General features: G+C 36.2%; 1 protein-coding gene across 1 annotated transcript in view; it reads right to left on the bottom strand.

The window, feature by feature from the left end:
* Nucleotides 1-24,735, bottom strand: part of gbe1a (glucan (1,4-alpha-), branching enzyme 1a) — a 138,113-nt gene that overhangs the window by 8,629 nt on the left and 104,749 nt on the right. Inside the window, exons 13-15 of the mRNA XM_052566505.1 lie at nucleotides 24,485-24,669; nucleotides 21,448-21,578; nucleotides 10,955-11,072 (exon numbers count right to left, since the gene is read on the bottom strand). Of these exons, the coding sequence (XP_052422465.1) occupies nucleotides 10,955-11,072; nucleotides 21,448-21,578; nucleotides 24,485-24,669 (434 nt within the window). The remainder of the gene's footprint in view (nucleotides 1-10,954; nucleotides 11,073-21,447; nucleotides 21,579-24,484; nucleotides 24,670-24,735) is intronic.

Here is a 24,735-nt window from a genome sequence, read left to right as displayed (position 1 = left end):
ATTTATTATACTACATAGCATTATACATCAATAGTTGTCCGCGACAAACAATGTTGATCTGCCGTGATACAAGTCGTGGAGATGGAAAGAATGCCATCTTCTTCTGTTCCATTATTGTCTCCTTTTGTATTTTTAAATAATGATTTAATGGTTTGATATTAATTTGCACGGCTATAATGCTTCTCAGATGAGCCGCTTCTTCTTCGGATTTTGCCGTGGTCTGCGGGTTACACAAGCAACATTCCCATGGACACTGCATGTGTACTGTAGGTCATCATGGACAACAACAAAAAAGTATAAATGAAAACTGATGCATAGCCTACGGCATGAAGTTTGGAAGCAGGTTAAGGGGGTAAATTTGACAAATCATCCAACAATTTGGATTTATCCCTTTTAAAATACTGCTACTGCACATGTAAACACAACCATTGTTCCCTGCTTCTATGCTAAAGCCTGGCTCACACTACAGGAGTTTTAGCCTGATTTAGCCTCGATTTTCTCCTCCCAAGAATCAGAGGAAAATCTTGTCCAGAACCTTGATGGGTTCAAATGTTTGGCACAGATTATTTGGTAATGTGAGGCGTTTGTTGAAAAAACTGTGGTGATGTTAGTCGAAAACTAAAGTCTTTCATGATGAATGACTGAGACAGTCTCACTTGCTAAGCTTAACAGCCTGCTGAGGAGCAAAACAGCATACCAGCAACCAAAACACAACATGCTGCTGACTAGCTAAGCTAATCTTTCTAGCAGTGATAAAAGAGCGGTGCTTAGAGCGAGGAGAATGAGAACAAACGACGAGAGGTGTCAAGTGTTTCATGCATTAGTTTTTGATTGAAGCCACCTCGGTGAGAGTGAGACTGTGCAGATGTAGCAGCAGGAGCTTTGGGCTCAGTAGGGACAGGATGAACTCCCCGACACTTGCTGAAAGTGCCCCAGCTGGTTTACTTTGTGACCCACACCGTCTCGACTTCTCACAAATTAGTGCTCTATACTAGTTTGTGCTTAATAGTAATTGCAGGTAGACCTATGAGCTGTGGATGTTTTAATGCGTTTCTTTAAGCTTCAGTGTCAATCCATGTTTAAAAGATATTATGCTCTCATTTTTCCATTTACATATCATTTTAAAGGATTAGTTCACAAAAAAAAAAAAAAAAAATTCAGTCAATTACTCACCCTCATGTCATTCCAAATAAAATCATTTTTCATTCAATTTTGCTACCTTTTTCGGATGACATCTGAGAGCTTTCTGACCCTCTATTGATAGCAATGTGACTACCACCTTCAATGACAACAAAGGTAGAAAAGACATTGTTTGGAATCAAGTGAGTAGCTAAATATCACTAGATGATGTTATATGCCATTTAGCCTATTCATTACCTGCACTGCATTCAAGCTAGTGTCAGCATTTTATTGTTACTTCTTCTGCTACTCTCTGTGCTCACATAGTAGGTTAATACCACATATTGCATAAACCATTCGTATATTCCGTTGCCAAATGGTAACCAAAATGCTCTGTTAAATTCAGATTTATAATCCAGATGTTGTTTGACAAATCTCTATACATAAGTCATTGCTTGTTACTAGGTGCTTGGAAGAGTCGTTAAGGGTCTGAAAGTCGCAATAAGTTGCATATTTGTTAACACTAATGGGAGGAAGTGCAGCATGCAGAGTGGCCGATAGGTCCCGCCTTCTAATTTATGAGCCAGTTGTGATGGATTAAGTTGCTTCGGCTGCATTTAGAGGATCCAGTTGCCGTGGAGGTGGTCGGTGCTCTGAGATGCACATTTAGGACAGCGCATAAGTATTGACTGGTCAGCCTGAGAAACGCAAGTTTGTGATCTTGTGTTTAGAAACCATTGTGAGACAGTCATTGTCAGATTTATTGGTGATTTTAATGATGATTTTAATCAGAGACTATAATAACCTTTGTGAAGTGGTATTTCCCTGTACATAGATAAAGGAGATGAGTTGCTTATCTGAGAGGCATTTCAAGGACTGATTTACGTGAACTTGCCAAGAAGGGACTTTGATGACATGGACATTTCACTGGCTACATGTGAATTAATTTCAACTGTGCTATAGTTTGATTCAAGAGGGTTCACATTAACACAGCTATTTAGCTTATTCATTATTCACACTATTTCTCTAGGGCTGCAGGTGGCATAGCTACATTTGTAATTAAATTGCTTTTAACAATAGTGTGATAATGCTATTCATGTTAGCACATCATTTTCAGTCTCTCAATGCTTACATTTAAGGAGACAATGCTTGCCTAGTTCCTGCAAAGCTACTTCATTTTGCTGGGGGGATATTAACCCAAGAATTATTTCTTCAGCTCATGGAGTTATTCAACGTTATTTGTCCGGTATACATCAATTTCTAGTTTTATCCTCACCAGCTGTCTTACCAGAGAACAGCATTCCTGATCATTCTTTAAATATACCATCTCCACTACATGAGATGTTCGTATTCACTAAAGTGACAATCAGCCTGAATGCAGAAACTGGGAAGTTGATCAGAGAAGACCAATCATTGAGAGTGGGAGGTACACGAACCACGTCCACAGATGGTTCGAGGTGAGCTGATTGAGGAAGTTTAGCAGTTTATCAGCCTTCTGAGCATAGTGGCCACTGATGGAGGGACATAGGCTGAATCAACAACCGAATAAGGAAGATCAATGAAGACATAGAGACAGGCTTTCCAAGAAGACCCAGAAGACATTTGCATCCAATGGGAAGATGTGGATAATGTGGCCATGGAACATATTTTGGCCAACATGCGACATGATCTGATAATGGTGAAATCTTCAGATCTGATAATGGTGAAAGTGCACTCCCTGAATGATCTTAGAACTGTACTTAGTATGTCTTTGTGTTGGGGGGTGGGGGGTGGGGGGTTTAAAACCTCAATGAGGCTTGCCTGAGGAAAGTTCAGAATCTGAAGCCTGCTGCAAAATATAAAGTTTAAATATAATATAAGGGATTTGTATAGATTTGCATATCCTGTAACTGAAAGGTATACCAGAACCTTTGCATATGGCAAATACACGGTCAATTTACAAACTGCAGTTTGTAATTTATGAAGATCTGCAAATGATATGTAAAATATTTAGAAGTGATGAATAGTCTACACTTTAGATTAGGGGATGCAGAAAGTGTTATAAATGACTTGTGTGCATATACAAATAATTTAAAACAGGTAACAAAGATCTACAAGTGATATGTAACACAAGAGATGAAAAGTTTACACTTTAGATTAGGGGATGTAGAACGCTTTGTAAATGATTTATTCATGCGTTTACACATCATCTATAACAGGTTTTGAACACTTTGTAGGATATAGACAGCTGTCTTCTCTGACACACATGGAGTCTTTAACTGTGAAGGTTCACTTCATCACTAGATCCCACACACTCCACACAGAACACAAGTCTGTGCTGATGAGTGAAAGGATTTAACACTAGCCACTGGAATCACCTGACTGAGGTATTTATAAATGTTTATCCACTTCAAAACAAATGAGTTACTCTTAAAAATAGTGTTTTGGCATACCTGCATGTTTGTGCTTTTGAACACAGACCAGCTAACAAATTTGCCAATAAATCATATACTGATCATTTACTAATGGTTTGTTCATCATTTGTTCATGATTAACAATTGTTTATTGAGATAATCATACAAAACAATTTTGACATAAATTCTTCAGTTATTTATAAGTGATAAATAATGTTATCAACTAATAACTTATAAACCATCTACTAATGATCAATTTGATTGATTTCATGATTTTAAGATAACTTACAACACATTTGTAAATCATTAGCTTACCACTCATTTATTAACATATAGTCATGTTTTGTAAATGATTTGTTCATCATTAACTAATAACTTATAACTGACTTATAAGTGAATTAATAAAACATTACTAAAATGTTAACTTATTACTTACCAATCATTTATAAATGTATAGTCATGTTTTGTCAATGATTAGTTCATCATTAACTAATAATTTATAAATGACTTATTACAGAACGTTATTATAAAGTGTTACCGTGTCGTAGCAACACCCTAAAAACTGTAGCATCTACTCAGCAATGCATGTTTTGCACAGACACCCCCAAAAACTCTAAGCTAATACCCTAAGCTTAAGTGTAGGTGGTTTGTATCCCAGGCAAGACTCCAAGAGATGTGGACACAGTGCTTGAGGGCTGCAGGTTCAAAGGTCCCTAGACTTCTTTTGATTACAGCAGCGCCTTACCCCAAAATGCTCCAGGGTGTACCTGTGTGCAAATATGAACTTGCTCTTCATGCAAAACCAGAACTTCAGAGACTCTTGCAAGATTTTTTTCCCAATTCGTGCTTTTGAATAGAAGAGGAACAAAGCTGTAAAATAACTGCAAAGCATCAGATATTCGCTTCACGTTCGATGCTCGTAACACCCACAGTGAGGGTTTGTGGCTTGCAGTGCCTGTCTTTTAAAAGGTGTGCAATGCTTTTGGGTAGTTAATATATTTAAACACTTTGATCAACATTTTATAAGCATATAAGGCAGACAGAATAAGGAGAGTTGTCTCTCCCCTTGAGTGTCCCGGTCTATCCTCTAAGGATCTTGTTTTTCTCTTTGCCTTTTCCTTGTTCTGCTTACCGCTCGATTTATCTTACCCCAGAGTCAATCTTCCTGTTAATAAAGGCCATTTCCTCATTTGGAATGAGAGGTTACTAAGTCACCAGACCCATAAAACTGCGATGCCCTGTAGAGTGTTCAATAGCAAGGTGTCCTTCCAAGACCTGTCACTCACTCAACCTGGTCACTCGGACCTGATGAATGTGGGTCAGAGGAAAGGTTCTAAATTAGTATGAAAACTCCCACTGTTCTTCCCGGCCTCCATCCCAGTCTGCTTCCTTATCTGTAAAGTGTGTGAACATGGAAGATTCATATTGCTTTAGACAGAGAGTGAAATGAAAGGGAGCTTTTTGGTTCCTTTGATCACAGAGCTTCACACTTCTGTATCTTTCCTCTGTTCTTTTCTTCAGGAATCGTCAGAAGAGCTGCGTGGCCCATCATGAGCTGCAAGGATCTCATCAAGAAAACATCTAAGGGCTGTAATTATTCAATCCTGATGCTCATTAAGAAACCTTTTATTTCCCGTTCTTCAGAGAGACAAAGACGGAAAGAGGGAGAGAAGAAAAGAAGAGCAACTGTAAAGTATGGCCTGTGCTCTTTCAGACCTCCTTTAAAGTGATGAAAAACTGGTAAAGAGACTATTTAGCCACAGCTTTCTTCACTTTGGAAACACACAATGCACAAAGACCATTGTGAGTGGGAGGTTAACACAATGGCTGATTCAGCACTGAACGGGTCCTAAAATTCTCAGAAACTACTTTGAAATGAAACAAGCTCACCTGCTATCGAGCCGAAATTGGAGGGGAGCAAAAACCTTTTTCCTGATCCGACAAATTGGAGCTTTTTGCAGCGAGCACTACTGTGTATAAAGTACTTCTTCTTCTACCAAAATGAAAACTACGAGGGATAAAGTGAGTAATTCATGCAGAACGACTGTGGAAGGGGCTGTTCAGGGTAATGGGTGATGCTTCCTACAAGCGGGCCTGATGGAAACCAGCATGATGTTTATTTATGTCCGAGTGCTGAGGGTACCATGTGAAACCTGCAATATTGAACAAACACCCTAGCTGTCCAGCACAGCTCATCCTTTTAAACTGCGATAGCTGTGAGCAAAGAAGTACAAATTCAGAGTGCAATGTTGGCTTGTTTCTGAGAAAGAGAATAGAATGAGCAAAACAACACGAGTGAGATAAGTCCGAGAGAAGGGGGAAACGGTGATCGAGGTGATGGGTCCCATTAAAGAGAAATGCAGAGAAAAGACAAACTTTAAACTGACTTTGAAGCAACAGTCCTTTAAATAAAACATGTTGTGAGTCTCCCAAAAATGGAAGCTGCATCCGGCACCTGTGTCTCCTATTAATAATTCATTTTCTGTCACAATCAGACATTCCTCTAAAGCGTGTGTGTGTGGTGTAAACTTGTTTGTATGGTGTTTATGTTTTTATATCAGGTCTTTAAAATGTAAGCATTAGATGAGAGAGAAAAATGCTGCTAGCTAGGTTTGCATGGGATAGATAGCTTGCACTTAGTTAAATAATGTGAACTGAAAGAAACGATGAGTTTGGTTCTGCAGTTTAAAGCAACAAAAGAGGAATTAAAAACTGAGAACATATTTAATTTCATTGGTTTAAAAAAATGGCAAGGTTTCTTGGCAACAGAAATTTTTTCACAAGTATAAAGGTCTCTAGAGGATACCGGGGCAACTGTAACACTCAAATTATTTATAAAGCCACCAAATATGATAGACTGATGACATTTATTCTGCACCCACTCTGCCTGTCTGCCTGAAAAAAACAAAAACAAAAAAAAAACATTTTGATTGTTTCACAAAAAAGTAAAGCATTAAAATAGAACATAGGGTGAATAAATGATGACATAAATAAATAAATTCATAAATAAATTGCATTATGGGTTTATATTAAATTGTAGACATATAAAGACAGATTTATACAAAAATATGTAGGTAGATTTGTTGCATTTTGAGAGCTATGAAGTATTATTCCAGGCTACAGTTGCTCCTGCATTGGATGAACCACGTTTCATCCATTCATCCATCTATACAAGCTTTCAATATCTAATATGGCCAAGAATGTGCGGTTACATTGAAAATGTTTGTTTTGCTTTCCACCTATTCATCCATCTTTTTTATTCATCTATATACCCTTAATAAGCTGCCTAGCCAGCCGACCATGAAAAGGAAGGTGAGGCGGACCGTAAAGGATAAAAATGAGGAAGACGTTGTGAAACTAATAGGCTGAGTTTCCTTTCTATAGCAGAGACAACAAATGATACATTTATCAGTCTATAAATAAGGGGCAGTCAAAGATCAATAGCAATATGAAACAAGGGGGTGTGTTTATGGACCTGTCCAGAGAGAGTGAGAGGGAGAGCTAAACAAAAAGCTTATGTTATGAACAGAAAGTTACCCAGGCTTTCACAGGCTAACTGATTGGAGACGGCTCTTTCAACTGTTCGTTACAGGCCTACCTTATTCCTTGGCTGGAGTGCTCAATCAGAAAACAGCCTGGGGAAATGACTGAATGGGCAGTTACTAGCAGTGGAGTAAAGGGAGAAAAGAGGGAAAGATAGAGACAGATTGAAAACTCTGAAAATAAATCAGGTATGGGGGAACAGTTTGAAGTTCAGCCTAAAACATCCCCAAGGGTTCATCTCCATCTACAGAGCTGTGTTTGGAGTCTCCTGCTGTATCCAGGCTAGCACTGTTCACTCTAAGGACACCATACACATCTTGGGACTAATTGTGAATTCACAGCCTGGAAAAATAACTGACTTTATATTTTACATATATTTAAGAGAAAATTATTTTCCAAAATTTGTTTTCTACATCTAGCCTTTGACCTTTTTTTTTAAGCTTCCGTCATTTATAAATGACTTTGTCCCATTAGGGTAAATTCTTTTTTTTAAATCTAAAAAACATAAAAAATCTTTATGAATTTCTTCTTGTGCTGCTATATTTGATTTAGAACTCACATGTGAACATGTCTAAAACCTGAATCAAATGTGGATGCATTTTTACTGCCTGAAAAGCATAACTTTGTGTTTCAAAAGCATCAAAACAACTTTAAGATTGTGTTTCATCTTGGAATTTCAAATGATTTATCATAGCACAAGTGAAAGTCAACAAGACTTCTTTTTCAGTGTACCCAACACATCCCACATGTAAGTATATGTTGATTTGTGCAATCATCATTGGAACATCACTGCCTGTCAGAGTACTAATGCCAATAGATATTGACATCTTTCCTGACCTCTGGTTCTTGTATGGACAACATCTTTCAAACTGGCATACAATAATGTACCCAAATGCCAGACTTCCACAACAACCTATTCTTCATCACTGCCCTTACCCTCATTACTTCTATCCTCCTTGGTCCACAACAACTCAGATAGCCTTCTCAATGCAGGTGTGTGAACTGTCTTCTTCTTCTTCTTGCTTTATGGTCGATAACAGACTTATAAGTGCATTGCCACCACCTATCTCTCAAATGGGCCATTGATACTTTATCTACAGTCTCAATTAAGAGTGTCAATGGTCAACTTGAGACATAGCTGCTTTAGAGCTTAGTTGGAATACGGTCTAAAAAATATTTTTGGTTTAGATGATTTAACAAGTTTATACAATTCTTCCTCTCCCATAGTAGAGAATGAATTGTTCCTCAGGGGATCTATAGCTCATCTGATGCAATTCTGTAACTGATGGCTGCATGGTTACAATTTTATCTCTAATAGTATTGATCTTGGAAGTAATGTAGTTCATAAAGTCATTGCTGCTTGGCTGTTGGGAAATGTCAATGCCTGTTGATCGTTTTTTTTTCTCGTTAATTTAGCCACTGTATTGAATAAATACCTGGGGCTATGATTGTTTTCTTCCAAAAGAAAAAACTAAATAATCAGATCTAGCAGGTTTAATGCTTTTCTGTAGGATAGAGTACTTTCCCACCATGCAATACAATACACCACTAGTTTTGTTTTCCCCCAGTTGTACTCCACTCTCCAAGCTGCTCTCTTTAGGGTACCAGTGTGCTTATTATACCACGGTGTCAAACTGTTTTCCCTAACCTTCTTTAAGCGTAAAGGAACAACCAGTCTTCCTACCTCCTGTCCCACTACAGTTTTTCGGCATCCCTCCTTCACCCCAACTCCTCACTTCTAATCTATTTATCCCAAATTAGGGATAGGGGGAGTTATTTGGGTTCAGGCTATGCTCCGGGCCCGGACCCCTCCCCCCAGAAAGCACGGCAAATTACGCCTACTATTCGCTTTCAGATTAGATGTAAGGGTGAACTCGTGAAACGTCTAGGCTATATTACATCTGAGGATGCTGCAGGTGGCAGATCATTTATAGCCGTTTCTCACAGCAGCTGGAATAATTAAATTTATTATTCTGATGGCAGATTGTAATCCAGAAAGGTCCATATGACAATCATCAGTGACGAACGTATATTCACCTGCAATCATCAGTAGTTTACAGGTAATGCTAATACAAACTAAATATACAGAGTCACACAATACTTAATGTTGTTAACCTTCAAACTTTGACAACAAACGTGGCAGACTTGTTACTGACTTGTTCCGTTCTGGTGAAAATTCTTATTTGGGTCATACTTCCAAGATGTAGAATCTGAGATTCTGAAATACAGTGAATATCTACACTAGTGCATTGACTGACAGCCACACATACACCTCAAAACATTAGATTTTGCCTGAAAGAAGAAAGTCATGTGCATCTAGCATCTCACTTGAGGGTGAGTAAATCATGGGTTAATTTATATTATTGGGTGAACTATCCCTTTAACACAGAATTAAGTAAAATTACACAGCACAATCAACTAACAGTGCATAACGAATCTTCACATTACATGAAGAAATGTTGCACTGCATGCAAATAATCTTTACAGTAGAGATAGAAACTGTAAAATTGCACAACACACTTCTAGAACTTCACACTCCATAAAATAACTTTACATAAAATAAAGAACCTTTTACATGGCATTAAGACAAGGAACTGAATAGCTTGATATACAATAACTGTATAAAGAACTCTCCAAACCAACCTTAACACAGCAAAAAGAAGGTTTGCATAACCAAAGAATCTTCACACTGCCTGAAGAGCCTATACACCTCAAACAACAGTTGGGGCTGCTCTGCAAAAAATTACTTAAAAATCTACAGCTGATTTATGGGAAGGGCAGCAGTGCTCACCTTCAGAGTTCAGACTTCATAGACTATATAAAGTGGATTGTCATAAAATTCAACGAGCTGTAATGAGGCCGAAATGAGATCATGATTTATTCAATCTCTTGCTCTACTTTAAAGCTGTATTTTTCAATAAACGCCATACTCTCTGAAGCTTACTATTGCATAATGAAAAACGCCTGTGCTAACCTCTTTAAAACCACTGCTGTTTTGAGCTAGTTCGGGTAACATGTTTTTATACAGGTAACTGTAGCATTTTACCAGGGTCAGAATCAAGGTTCTGTTTACAGCGCCCCCAAATGTGCTTTAATTCAAAGCTTTGGACACAAGAGACCAAAAGAATCCTTTTTTAGCTGCAAGTATATCCCAAACACACATACTTACACAACCTTGAAGTACTACACAGACAATAATCTAAGCTAAAATGAAATAAGCAAAGATTTCTGTGGCTCATTGCATATTGCAGCACAGCATGGAAAAGATAGATGCTGTACAAACCAAGGTCAATTAATGAAAACAATGTGTAGTTAACAAATCTTTTCACAATACAGTGATTCAGGGAAGCAATCAATTCTCAAACGAGTGGATATATGATTTTTCTAATTTCATTTCTACATCTGTTACTTTTGGATAGAGGATAAATGCATTAAACATGTTGAATTATTTGTCTAGCTGTAAATGTTTGCTTCGTGTTACACACTCATGGACACAATTGTTTGTTCAGTGACACATTTGTTTAAATTTAGTTTTGTGGTTCCACTAGACTAGATAGAAAAGCAATTAATTGAACGTGGGTCTGAGATAACAAATTCCAATGTCAGATCGCCACTCATTATAACAAACTAAATAAAGTCTCCTCCTTGAACAATGGAAATGCTTATTCTGCATTACATACATTCCTGATACAAGTAATTTCACAAAGAGGTGAAGAAAAAAAATGGGCGATGAAAAAATATGGTGATGGAAATATAATAATGTGATTTCTATGGATCGACTGCTTTGTTAAAGGGCAAACTTGAGGTCATGGACCAGCCCATAGTGTTACCCACTATTACAACATCCAATTTTTGTCAACAGTTTAGGAGTGGAAGGTTGTAATAGAAATGAAACTTACCCGAAATGACTGGGCTCGGCCATTGAAAGGCATGGGCTCTGTGAAAAACTCTGTGTCCTGCACAAGCCTCCCATGACCCCCGTACTGAAGCTCGTCCGAGTTCAATTTGATCTTATATCTGATACAAAACATGATCAAGGAACTGTAAAGAGACTCCAGTCAAACGCTCTTTGGTGTGACATTTATCTCTCTCTTATTCTTTCCCTCTATCTTGTCGGGAGTAGCTCAGGGCCAGATGGTTGGTTGGATAATGATAAACGCATGAGATGTGATGGATGGATGGCTGCGTGTTGAGCAACAGCTCAAGACAAGAGGGAAGCCACCAGACAAATGACACACAAGACATTGATCTCTATCTACATCTCTGAGGTGTAACACATGCACATTTGCAGTCATGAGAGACTTCTAATCGATGATACTTGTTTGAGTGAGAAGTCAAAAGAATAATACAAAAATATATATATATTAAAAAAAGTCATGAACTTTGAAAAAAAAAGTATATATATTTAAATAAAAAAAAAAAAATAATAATAATAATAAAAATCCGCACTGATGCATTAAATCCATTTTTTTGTTTGTTTTTTTTATTTTTTTTTTACAGATTAAGAAAATACTTGCATATTCGATTTATGAACATTCACATGAATGCTAAAAAAATGACACCTGAAGCATATTAGTCATGGTGCGTTATGGAGCAGTTTTGATGATAAATACCAGCTTGTGACCCTGCAGTCATGTTTCAATTGAATCATCAGTTTCCCAATGTTTAGAGGATCAAGACCCCTGCTAGTGCCCAAATTTATGTTCACCACATACTGATTCACATCACAGGGAAATGGCAGGCAGATGATTGCCAGTAAGTATATGCTATATGTCACAGGGACATTTATAATTATAATGACTAATCCATCTTCTTTAGTCAAGAGTTTGTGTCTAAGGAACATATCTCACCCTTGCCTTCCTGTGGAGGCCCTCAGGCAATCTTCTACGCCCCCCCGCTAGCAAACGTAATCATTAGCTACAACATAATTTACCCCATCAGAGGCGTGTTAGTGTGTATGTGTGTGTGTTCACAGCCAGACAAGGAAAGAAGCCGGGGAGACCTCAGTTACTCTAAACTATGGCATTATGGGAAGAAAAAAAAAACCTAATTAAAATACTAGGTTTTTCTATAGGTGGATTCTTTATTATCAAACGTTTCAAATGTACCAGTCACACAAAATGCAGTTAAAACACTGCATCATGAAAATTAATTAACACTTCAGACTGGTAAGTGCGACATTTTTTGGTGCGGAAAAATTTCAGCTAAACATGTGATGAAAATGAATGCATACATCTGAACAGAATAATCCTGAAGGACAAAGTGGAAAATATTATTATTAAAAATAATGAATTAGCTTTTCTTACATTAATATTATACATATAATGCTGTATCTAACAATATATATATATATATATATATATATATATATATATATATATATATATATATATATATATATATATATATATATATATTATTTTTTTTCTGCATAATTTCACAATATTTCTGCATATATTTTCATTGCCTGCAAGGGTAATGCATTAAACATATTTTTGCAGCTTTTTGGCTCACAATTAGCATAAAGTCAACTTTTTACGGTCATAAGGTTCCCTGAAGGTCAGTGTCAAAAAAAAAAAGAAAGAGAAAAAGAATTTCTCGGTCACTAAATGTTAACAATTAGCATGAATAATCTTATCAGAATCGATACTGTGAAATGTGAGTCATTGAACGGCTTGAGTGATCCTGTGAAACTGAAAAATAATTTCTGACATTTGACTGCTGCTGAAGAGGTTAAACATCTTTAAACTGTGGAAAATAACTCTTGTTATGTAATAAAGAAAAAAAATTTACGACTGGATGGAAATATTCTGTCTAGGGCTGTCAAATCGATTAATCACGATTAATCGCATCCAAAATAAAAGTTTGTGTTTACATATGTATATATATAAATGCACACACAAACACAAACATTTATTTTGGATGTGATTACTCGCGATTAATCGATTTGACAGTACTAATTCTCTCCTTTCACAGACTTACATTACCAATGTTTAGATGAGTGGTTCTCAACTGGTGAGTTTCATTTGATGATGCTTGTAAAAGCAGCCAGCTGCTGTAGGGATTAGAGAAAGTCAAACATGTTTTTTAATTGTGAGCTGGATAAGAAGGGCAGGTGGCAACCTATTCTCATTAAACCAGAAAATCTCTACTTCCAAAAATTATGGAGCTGATCCAGATCCGCCTTCCTGCTTCCCAAGAGGCGTATTCCTTTACTCCTTCATCAAACAAACAAAACCTCACAAAGGAGGGAAAAAAAAAACCATCAGGTTCAGGAATTGCCAAGCACATCATTTTGGAGAGAGATTATATCCGCCAACTTGCCGTGATAGTTTTAAAATCGGCAATAAAAACGCCACGGCTCTGTGTAAAATTGGGGATTTGAGAGGGATTGGGGTTGAATCTAGTAAACAGACAACAATGGCATGTGCACAAGCAGAACCGCAACCTTGATTTCCAGAGAATTTCTGCATCTTAGGGGAGGCTGGTGGGAAAGCAATCTCTTCTTTTTAGATTTCAGTCTTGTTTATTGCATGCCGTCATGCATTTCCAAATCCATTCCCATTAAGTCTGTTTTTCCCTTTTTCTTCTTTTCCCCAGGTTGTTTGGAAGGTGGCTGATTTCTCTTAGAGCTACTCCCCACTAGCTCCGAACAGAGCCGAACAGTTTCCACCAGGCTCCTCCACTTTTTACAGAAAGGCTGGATGACTCTTGGGAAAGGAATCTGGTCTCCACACTACATGAATCACTTTGGGAATCAACACCGCTGTGGGTCATTCACCTAAACTTCTTGAACTGTCGAAAATCTAATATCCTAAATCTAAAATCTATACCCGCATGACCTTTCCTCGCTCTCTGTCTTTATCTGTTTGAAAGTTTTCTCTCATTTCAAACACACGTTATCATTCTCTCTAGCCAATTCGCCCTTTTTATTTCACTTCTAAAAGCTTTTTTCCCCCTACTTTAATGCTGCCCTTAAATCGCCTCTGTTGAAATGTAGGAAAATGTCCAGACTATAACGCATCGCTTTAACAGCCCTTGAAGCTCTCGTTTCAGAAGAATTATGCTTGTTTCTTCTCAGTGTAGATAAACAATTTAGTTACCTTCATTCTTCGGCTACACAAATTATGTCTGTGTGCCCACTGTGTGAATGAGATTAATGTCTGAATCTTATGATGGTAACTACAGCTTCAATCAATCACCATTAAATCAACATTAGACAATCCAGTCGATCTCTCCCATTTGTTTTGAGTCCAATTGTTGTTTATCAAAGGCTATGTGTAGAACGGAATACAAGTTTACTGCTACACACATTGTACTGACTACTGTTTGTTATAATAGTATTTGAATGATGTGTTTTAAAACATTACCGATCACCAAAGGTGATATGATGATAGGAAAAATATATGAGATGGGTGGAAAAATTATATTAAAACACTTTTGCATTCCTTCACACAAACTTGTGTTCCCTAAGAAACTTTGAATTTGCTTGCAAAACATTTGTTCTCTCATTATTTTTATTATTAGTAAAAAAAAATTTAAACAATCATAATATGGTGATAGTAAAAAAAGATAGAAAATATTTACTTTTCTTTAAGAAACATTTTCTTATATATATATTTGAATCTCTTAGCATGTCAGGGTCACGGAACATACTTTTTTTTTACGGTTCTCGCCATATTAAGAGATATAAACTTTCTAATGCTGTGTAAATACAATAGAGGATCTTGGGGGTCAAATACGTTTCATTATTCACAACAGAGCTTATTTATTAAAATTGAAAAAAAGAAAAAGAAAACAATGCTAAACGATTCTAAATGAAACTGCTGATTCATTAGTGCTGCTTTGAACTGAACAAAGGGAAGTTCCATCCTTTGAAAGAGAGTCAGAGTACTGCTCTGGGATGAATTTAGTCTCTTAGCTTGCTGGAAAAGAGTCTAAAGAAAGTGAAAACATGCTCATATACAGTACTAAACTGAAATATAACTGTATATTTCTAAAATGCATCCCAAAACACAATATACAATTTTTATATAATTAATTAATATTTAAAACATAAGAGCTGGAAAAAAACAATACCGATGTTTGTGTCTCAAGGGGCTCATCTTATTTTGTGTCTTGTCTTTGTGTTTTATGTCTTGACTTTATAATAAGGAGTTAAAAATACAGACAAAAATACAGCAAGAGAATGAGACTGAGCCCAGGGCACTAAAAAGCAGAGATTACAGCAAGTATTTGTCAAAGTAATTAATGTTATTGTTTCGGCTTGCTGCCTGTAAACTGCTTTGAGTGGCAGTCATTAAAAGTCCCTCATGCGTGCCCTAAGAATATGTTACATTATACAATCAGTAGCCTTTCACCTCAACTTGGTGCATTAGTCTTCATGAATAATGCAGAGAAAAGTTTCCAAAGTGTACACTATGTCCCACCATCCTGGATATACAGCTCTCTCAAACTTCGCTGAAGTTGGTCCTTTCTCTCAGCACCCCAGTCGATCTGAAGATAACTTGCCCCCGGACACGTTTTAACTGGGGAACCCTTAAGTCTGATATACTGTAGACCTGACTGCACTCTCTAGACTTCTCGAGGGATAAAGTCTGGAGGACTTCATTTGTTTCTCTGAGAGTGGACACACTCACATAACCAAACAAAGTTTACTAAAAAGTCACAAACAAAGTGTGTATGTGAACCCAACAGGAACACTGCAAAGTACAGTATTAAGAGAAATATGAATGAATTAAAAAAGGCTTAATGTTCTTAATTTAAATTTTTTTTACAATAATATTAATATTAATAAAACATTATTTTAAGTAACTCAATTTCATCTTGTTGTCCAATAAAAATAAATAAAATAATAATATATCTAAATAATTAAACAACTAAACAAAAACTAAATAATAAAGAACAAAATTAAACATAATAAATACAAATTAATTAATTAATTAATTAATAATAAATAATTATTAAATATCTTCATTTTATTTAAATAACAATATGTTTTCTTGGTGTCCAGTACAATATCAAGTAAATAACAACTATTTTTTTTTTCATAATTAGAATTATGCTTAAAATGTAAAAATATATTAGCCAATAAGTTAAGAAAAAAAAAAAAAAACATTTGTAGTATCATGGCATTAACTAGTGGAAAGAGTTGGGGTGAGACTATCAGTCCAAATAATGAAAGATACTTCTTTTTTTTTTTTGAAAACAAACATTATTTTGCCATTCTTTTTGCTGTCACCAGTGGAGCCAACAAAGTTTATCTCTGGTCTTTCTGAGAGGCTTTGTTGATTTTATGCGATTCATTCAATCTCTCCTACGGGAAAACCACCATCCCCACATACCCTTCCAGTTATTGTGACCATTCCTCCCCGTCCAGCATCAAAAAGCGTGGCTGTGATCACCTATCAGAAGCCAGGGTGAGCCAGCCACGTTCTTATCGACCTACCCAATCGGCTGAACGTGCCCTCTGCACTTCATGGCCCTGGAGACCGGATGGATCGATATTCTCCCACGAGGAGAAATGATTGATCGTCCTCCAAGACCCCATCCCTGCCTCCCCCAAAACAAAACACTCCAGCAGAGGAGAAATCTGGCATAATGATCAGCTTTAAGCGATTAGTAACGGTTCCAGCCAGTCAGCGGCACAGCTATGGGAACGAGGCACGGCAGATATGAAATAATACCAGACCTTCATATCATATCAGGGGTGTGTGTGTGTGTCGCTGCATTACGCATGAGATATAATGAGGATGTGACTCACAGCGAAATGTGTTTCTCAAAGACAGATCAAGCCAATGTCCTGGTGGGATTCACACTTCAACATCTACAGTATCAGCTCTGAGAGGGAAGACACGGGACAGGCCACCGAGAGAAAGAGAACCGTACAAATCTACTGACAGGGTAAAAAAAGCAAAATGCCACTTGAATATCAACGAGTGTCATTTCAAATTCTACATTTAGGTTTATGGCTTCAGGGTGGGAATGGAGGAAAAGTTTTTTTTTACAAAGCCCACACGGGCTCTGGTTAAAGGCGATGTTTTAATGAGAAGAATAACACTGGCAAACACAAAACGATTAGGTGTTCAGGGAGGCACAAACGGCCATATTTACCGTTCTATCCGCCGGTCCCGTACTTCTATCAACCTCGCCTCTCATCTTCAAAGCCCGACGGCTGGTGGCATGGGAAGAGGGCTCCCCCCTCGTGAGCAAGACACAGAAAGGGCAGCGGCAGGGGCTGGAGGAAGCCAAAGTGGCCCTGGCTGAAGGGTGTCTTTATTCCCCGCCAAGTGGGCTCGCTGCCTGGGCCGTGATTAAATAGAGGCCCTGGTGGGAGGCCTTCAGCTGGTGGAGCTCATCTCCGGCAGCTCCCCGCAGCCCTGGCTCTCTGAAGAGGAGGCTAGGGGGTAAGAGCGGAGCTGGAGGTGGGCAAGGGCCATTGCTCTGGGTTTGCTATAATGAGAGGATGATCGCTCGAGTCTGGAGCTGCTGGAGAGTGCATTAGTGACACAGTTCAAACTAGCCGCTCAGTGCGTGTAGCTCTGTTCCTTGCAGAGGTGTTTATTACTTGACAGTGGGGGCATTTATAATTGAGTTTGAAAGTTTTCTGGAAGGCGAGTGCAAGGCTGATTATATATATATATATATATATATATATATATATATATATATATATATATATATATATATATATATATATATATATATATATATATATATATATATATATATATTTACATTTTAAATAGAATTTGGTTAAGTATTTAGTATCTCTTTAGTATCTTCAGTATCTCCACTGTATGTTCAATTACATAAATCTGAAATATTTTTTTAGATGAAAAAAACAAAAACAAAAAAACAGTAATATTGTAAAATATCATTACATTGTAAAACAACTGCTGTCAATTTTTATATATTTTAAATTTTAATTAATTCCTGTGATGTCAAAGCTGAATTTTCAGCATCATTACTCCAGTGATCCTTCAGAAATCATTCTAATATGCTGATTGTTATTATTATTAATGTTGAACAGTTTTTGAAGGTGAATATTAACATGGAAACCATAAAAATGTACATCAAATACAGTTTAAGTTGATCAAAAGTGACTTTAAATACATTTATTATGTTAGGTTTTCTATTTCAAACAAATGCTGTTATTACTGAACGTTCTATTTTTGAAAAACCTGAAAGAAAAACATTAACTCTTTCAACAAAAATATTTGCCATTAAAGAAATAAATAGTTATAATAATAAAAATATATTATAAAAAATATACAAAATTAGAAAACAGTTGTTTTAAATTGTAATAATATTATATTATAGTCTATTAGTGTGAATTAACTTTATGAGCTAATTCATAAATTAACAATAACAACAAAAATAAGCACCCACTAAAGAACGAACTGAAACTGATACAATTACAAACTTTTCCATTTTGTAAAAAAAAAAAAAAAAAAAAAAAAAAAAATAGGATTTCTAGGAAATAGGAAATCTAGGATTTCATCATGTACAAAACTGACAAAGGATATTGTCATTACCTCTCTCACTTGGCTTTTAGTACCAAGAATCTCTAAGCATCAGCTGCAACCTTGTAATGCACACGTACTGTTTGTCTTTTTACTTATTTATCAAACCCTTGCCTGGCAAAGTGTGCCTGCAATTGTTGACTATCACAGACGAGTAGAATCCCTGTCCGCTTCCCTTGACTTTGAAAAGAGGGAAACTACTGTAAGGGCAAAAACACATTGAATGAAATGTAAAAGTGGAAAGAGGCAGGGGGAAAGGTCTGGAGATATACTTCTACTGCACCTTATCGATCTCATTCTATTTCCCTGAAGCATGGAGGCTGCAGAAAACCCCTAGCAGAAACTCAAGCCTCCCCCAACATAGAGCTTCGTTCTTGGGGGCAAAATAAATGGATCCCACCCCATTTGAGGCAGGCTGCCCGAGTCTGTTTGCCACCATAATTTGCTGTTTTATTGATCTGAAGCATAGGCACATCCATTTCGATGGGCTCACAAACAAGATTCTGATGCTTTCAGCAACTCACGCACAAGCACAGACTCATGACAAGACAAAAACAAGATACTTGAAAATGAATGAAGTGTTGAATTAAACTAATTATGCAGATTTATGCAGTTAAGTGGGGTCCATAAGTCTGAGACCATAAGTGAAAATCCATTTGTGCTGCATTTTCATTATGTTTTATATTGTCAGCAACATAATAATCTGAGTGAAAAGATGAACTTCAAAATAAACATGAATTTCACAATATATAATATTTAGTATATTAGTATAGTATACTACTAAGCCAAATACTATTTAAAAATGTAAAACAATATTCTATATAATAATAATAAGAATACAAAATACTGTTTGGCTTAGTATTCACAGGTGCTGTTCAGAATATCATCAAAAAGTTGATATATTTCACCAATTCCATTCAAAAAGTGAAACTTATTGATATATTGGTATATTATATTAATTCATTACACACAGACTGATATTTTTCAAATGTTTATTTCTTTTAACTTTGATGATTATAACTGACAACTATATATTCTAATTATATGACCAGCACCTGTAGTTTGTACTATCCCTTTTGATTTAAGTATTGTTATATTTACTGGTGTTATTATTATTATTATTATTATTATTATTATTATTATTATTATTATTATTATTATGAATTTATATTTTGTATAATAATAATAAAAAACAACAATACAAAATATTGTTAATTTTTGACTGTATTTGGCTTAGTATTTGGTTTGTCCCCCATTTGCTTTGATTATTAATATTAGTAAAAGTAGTAGTATTTTTACAATAATAATAATAATAATAATAATAATAATAATAATAATAATAATAATAATAATAATAATAATAATAATAATAATAATCCAAAATACTGTTTACATTTTAAACCGAATTTGGCTGAGTAGTATATAGGGTTATTCCCATTTTACTTTAATAATAATAATAATAATGGTAACACTATTTTAGTGGCCAATTCTCACTATCTCACCTAGTTGCTTATTAGCATGTCTATTATTAACATATAGGTTTTTTATTAGTACTTATAAGTCACTTATTCCGCATGACCATATTCTACATTCCTAATGCTACTCCAAACCTAAACTTAACAACTACCTTACTAACTACTAATAAACAGCAAATTGGGAGTTTATTGAGGCAAAATCATAGTTAATGGTTTGTTAATAGCAAGAATTGGTCCATAAAATAAAATGTGACCATAATGATAATACTGATACACAATCTTTGTTTACATTATAAACAGAAGTTGGCTCAGTAGTATATACTGTAGGTTTATTCCCATTTTACTTTAATAATAATACAAAATCTTATTGACATTTTAAATAGAATTTGGCTTAGTATTTGGTTTGTCCGTCTGTAACGTTGATTATTTATTACTATTATTATTATTATTATATTTGTATTATATATTTATAGTATTTTTATATTGATAAACTTCTTTCCTCTAAAACGTCCTTAACACTTAAAATGTACATTTAATAAATGATATTTGGAATTCAGATTTTTTTTATCCCCACTGTATGTTCAAATACATGAATCTGAAACATTTTCTAGAGTTCTTCTAAGTTTCAACAAACCCTCTGCCTTTAATTGACCTGATTTCTGGCTTAAGGTAATGCTGTCTTCCACTATATGCTAAAAGCATAATCAGTCAAAAACAACAACGGCACTTGTTTCATCTTTGTGGATTTGAACCGGGCTAAGGCCTTCTCTTTTGGTGAGTGTGGATATTTGTGTGCGCAAATATATGCGAGTGGGTGATGTTTGATGAGCCGTAGTTTCTCTCGTCGTAGGGTGTCTCGTTCTCTCCTCCTAATTGGAGTCTCCATACAAACACAAATTCCCATTGGTGCAACCCGAATGCCCCAACACAGCATCACATGCACACACCCACGCACAAACACACACATACAAAGGCACGAACAGCTCGTTTTGTGTGATGACAGTCAACTCTAGCATCTCTGCAGCCAATTAAATGTGTTTTCAAGACTTGTCAGATCGTTTTTCCCTCCCCCTTCCTCCCTAGTGTACAAGCTCGTCGTTACACATCAATGGGAATGTGTCACAACCAATGGCAGGCTGGCCTCTAAAGAGTCATGAAGGGTTGAAGGACACACACGGAGGTCTTTAAATTGCAAAACATTGTAAACACACACTCAGTCTCATCATGCGTGTATTATATGTGGATAATGCATTTATAATAAATGACCTAGCCTCTCTCCCACATCCTTGCTGTAAATTTCACAGCTCATATGCACATCACTCCCACACATATAGAAACGCTCTCCATTACTATAATGTGCTAGTCTTCTGGAGACCTCTGGTGAAAGGATACTTCCCAGCATGCTCCACTGCCACCCTGTAGTCGATGTAGCTGTTGCAGGGATGAAAGTTGAATATGAACAGCAGGTTTGAGCGTTCAAACACGATCACCTTGTCAGTTTGATTCAAAGTCGTGACTGCTGCCTGTTAGAAACAAAAGCAAGATGCAAATTAAGTATATGATTGTCAAACATGAAGGTAAGCCCACTGCTTAAGAAACCATCTCTAAATCCAGCACATTTAGGAAACTACAGACCGGTATCCCTTCTACCGATCATTGCAAAGACAATTGAGCGAGTTTGTTCAACCAGGCCATTCTCATCCCAATGCGTCATATACTGACACTTCTGACATTTCGTCAGCATCCTATGCACATGGCACCCTCTAGGGTCAATATTAGATGCAGATAAATATGGGCCAGAAGGCCCCTAGCGGTCTAACCCTAACCCTAACCCATAATCTGCGTCTAATATTGACGCTAGAGGGTTGACGAAATGTCAAAAGTGTTAGTATATGATGCCTTGGGATGAGAATGCTTTAGTTCAACCAACTCTCTATGTTTCTTGTACAGAACAACCTCCTGGACAGCAACCAATCTGGCTTCAAAAGTGGCCACTCAACTTGAGATTCACTTGCGAGTGCAGTTAGACAGTTTATTGGGAACAATAAAAGCTGCATTTTTATCATCATTACTCCAGTCAGAAATCATAATATTCTGATTTGCTATTATTATACATATACATTTATATACATTTATAGATAATAAATTTCTTCTTCTTCTTCTTCTTCTTTTTATTATTATGGCGTATAACTTTTCCAGGTTTCTTTGATGAAAAGAAAGGTCAGAAGAACAGCATATTTTGTAACATTATAAATGTCATCATCATCTCTTTTTCGCTTAATAAATGTTTTTAATTTCTCTATCACAACTTCATAAGTGGGGAATAGGAAATTTCCGATAGCACTTGAAGGCAGTCGAGAATCGCGATCACACTAGTCCAACGAACCGGGCTTTGGGGGTCAGACGTGCTCGGTCACGGTTAAGATTGCCCAGTGAGATACACCCTTATCTCGCACAACCTGCTCCAGCACTTGCCCCATCAAGTATTGTCCAGCGCCGCACTGTGCTGCATTTGGCCCAGTGCAGGTTTTCTTACTCGGAGGGTGCCTGTTATAATGTTATGATCGAGGCTCTGGACTTTGAGCATAACTTGTTTTTCTATGACAAACTATAAAATATTTTCTATAAAAACGTTAATGCCCTGGCAGTGACAGTAAGTTTTATATTAAATTAAAGTTGACATACAAGAAATATTTTAACTTTTTAAAAATTTTAATATTTTAACTACTACTATGTAAAATAAATAATGTCATAAATAAGAACCTTATTTGTTTAAAGTGTTTGCAAAAAAATTTATTATTTTTTTTTTCATAGAGCAGTACTATTAAATGAAAAAGTGCACTTTTGAATTCATTATTTAAATTTTTACATAATGCGATTAATCTCGCTAAAAAAAAAAAATCATTGATGTATATACAGTGCCCTCCATAAGTACTGGAACAGTAAAGACCAAATTGCTTTCTCTGCCGTGGAGTCAATATGATTAAAAGATGAATATGCGACAAAACTACAGATTGTTATAGAGTTCATCCCACTATTCGATGTGAGCAGAAGTATTGGAGCAGTTGATTTTAAGGCAGATGTAAAAGATTAAAAGCTGATATTTAGTTTCAGATCCCTTTCATGCAAATCAGAGCAGTGAGTCTGCAACCCATAGACATCACCAGACTCTTGGTCTTATGCTTTGAAATGCTTTTCTCCAGCCTTTAATGCAGCCAATTCCAACTGTTGCTTGTTTTGGGGAGCTTCTGTCTTTAGTCTTCTCTTCAGCTGGTGAAATTCATGTTCAGTATAGTTATATAGTCACTTATAGTTCTAATTGACTTCCGCTTTTCTTTTAGCATCCAAATTGCTTGTTTTTCTTTCAGAATCGGCTTCCTCGTCTTCATCTTGGTTTGCGTGTGTCATCATCGAATGCAAGACTTAGAATGCAGAAGCAATGGAAATAACTGATATGACACATTCCCTGCTTTTAATATCTGTAGAATTAATTCAACAGGACACAGCTGAACACTTAGAAAGACCTGTGTGGCAACTTTTCCAACAGTTTTGCTCGCATCAGATAGGGAAAAGTGCTGAGTTTCTTATGGTAAAACATCTTTGTGTTGTATCACACAATAATAAAATGTGACATTCTGTAGTTTTGTCTCATATTCATCTTTCAATCAATCAATCCTTCTACTATTACACATAAGAATAAGAAAAACAACATAAAATAATATAAATATATAAATGATTTAAATAAATACATTTTAACTAAAACAATTATACTTTATAATGATTATATAATGATTTATATTATTAGATGAATTCTAATATCTAATAAAACTTTTTGGACAGGTTGCGAGATCAGCTTAAACCAACTAAAACAATTGAGCCTGCTGGTTTAAGATTTGTTTTCTCCTTTCTCAAAATGGTATAAAGCTATTTTTGAATGGACTAGCTTAGATAATATGCTCTTGGAAGAGTACAATGATATATATTTAAACTCATATTGAGATTTGTGACAATGTCAGACTGCGACATCCATCTCTTTGATTGTTAATTACATTTAAATCTCTGTCTTTAAAGACAATATGAGTCTCTGATTTTGTTGAGACATATATTGGACAGAAACTGTGGTTTGATAGGGTTTTATACAGTTTAATGCAGTTGTAATCTTCTTTCTGCTGTCTTCAGTGCAAGGTGTGTGTGTGTGAAATAGACTTCCTGCTATGGAGAGTCATGCCTGGTTGGCTGTATTATGCAATTTCATTATCATATGGGCCATGCATTTCACATCCCATTTATTATGGCAGATAAATAGCTCCCCACAGTTTAACAGATGGCAAGGAGAGATTCAGCAAGGAGATTTACACTGGATTTCTTCTGTAGGTTAAAGCCAGAATGAGACATGCACATTTAGAAAATGTGTGTATGTGCATCTCACCTGACCGGCAGCTAGCCAGCCGTATTTGTCTTCTGTAAGATTCATGTCACGGTCGAAAGCGTAGAGTTGTCGGTATCGCAAATGCTCAGTGTCCACAAGGTTGAACTGGCGACGGGCATAATAGTAGCTCTCGTTGTTTCCTTTCCTGGGAAAGTCAAGCCATTCCGGATGGCCAAACTCGTTACCTGGAGAAAGAAAAGTTTGAAAAATAAAGATTGCAAACGCTGGTGAAAGCTTTTTTCACCAACAAG

The sequence above is a fragment of the Carassius gibelio genome, chromosome B10 (genome assembly GCF_023724105.1).
Source record: "Carassius gibelio isolate Cgi1373 ecotype wild population from Czech Republic chromosome B10, carGib1.2-hapl.c, whole genome shotgun sequence".
NCBI lineage: Eukaryota > Metazoa > Chordata > Actinopteri > Cypriniformes > Cyprinidae > Carassius > Carassius gibelio.
Note: the sequence above shows the minus strand (reverse complement) of the source record. Positions and strands in the feature narration are given on the sequence as shown.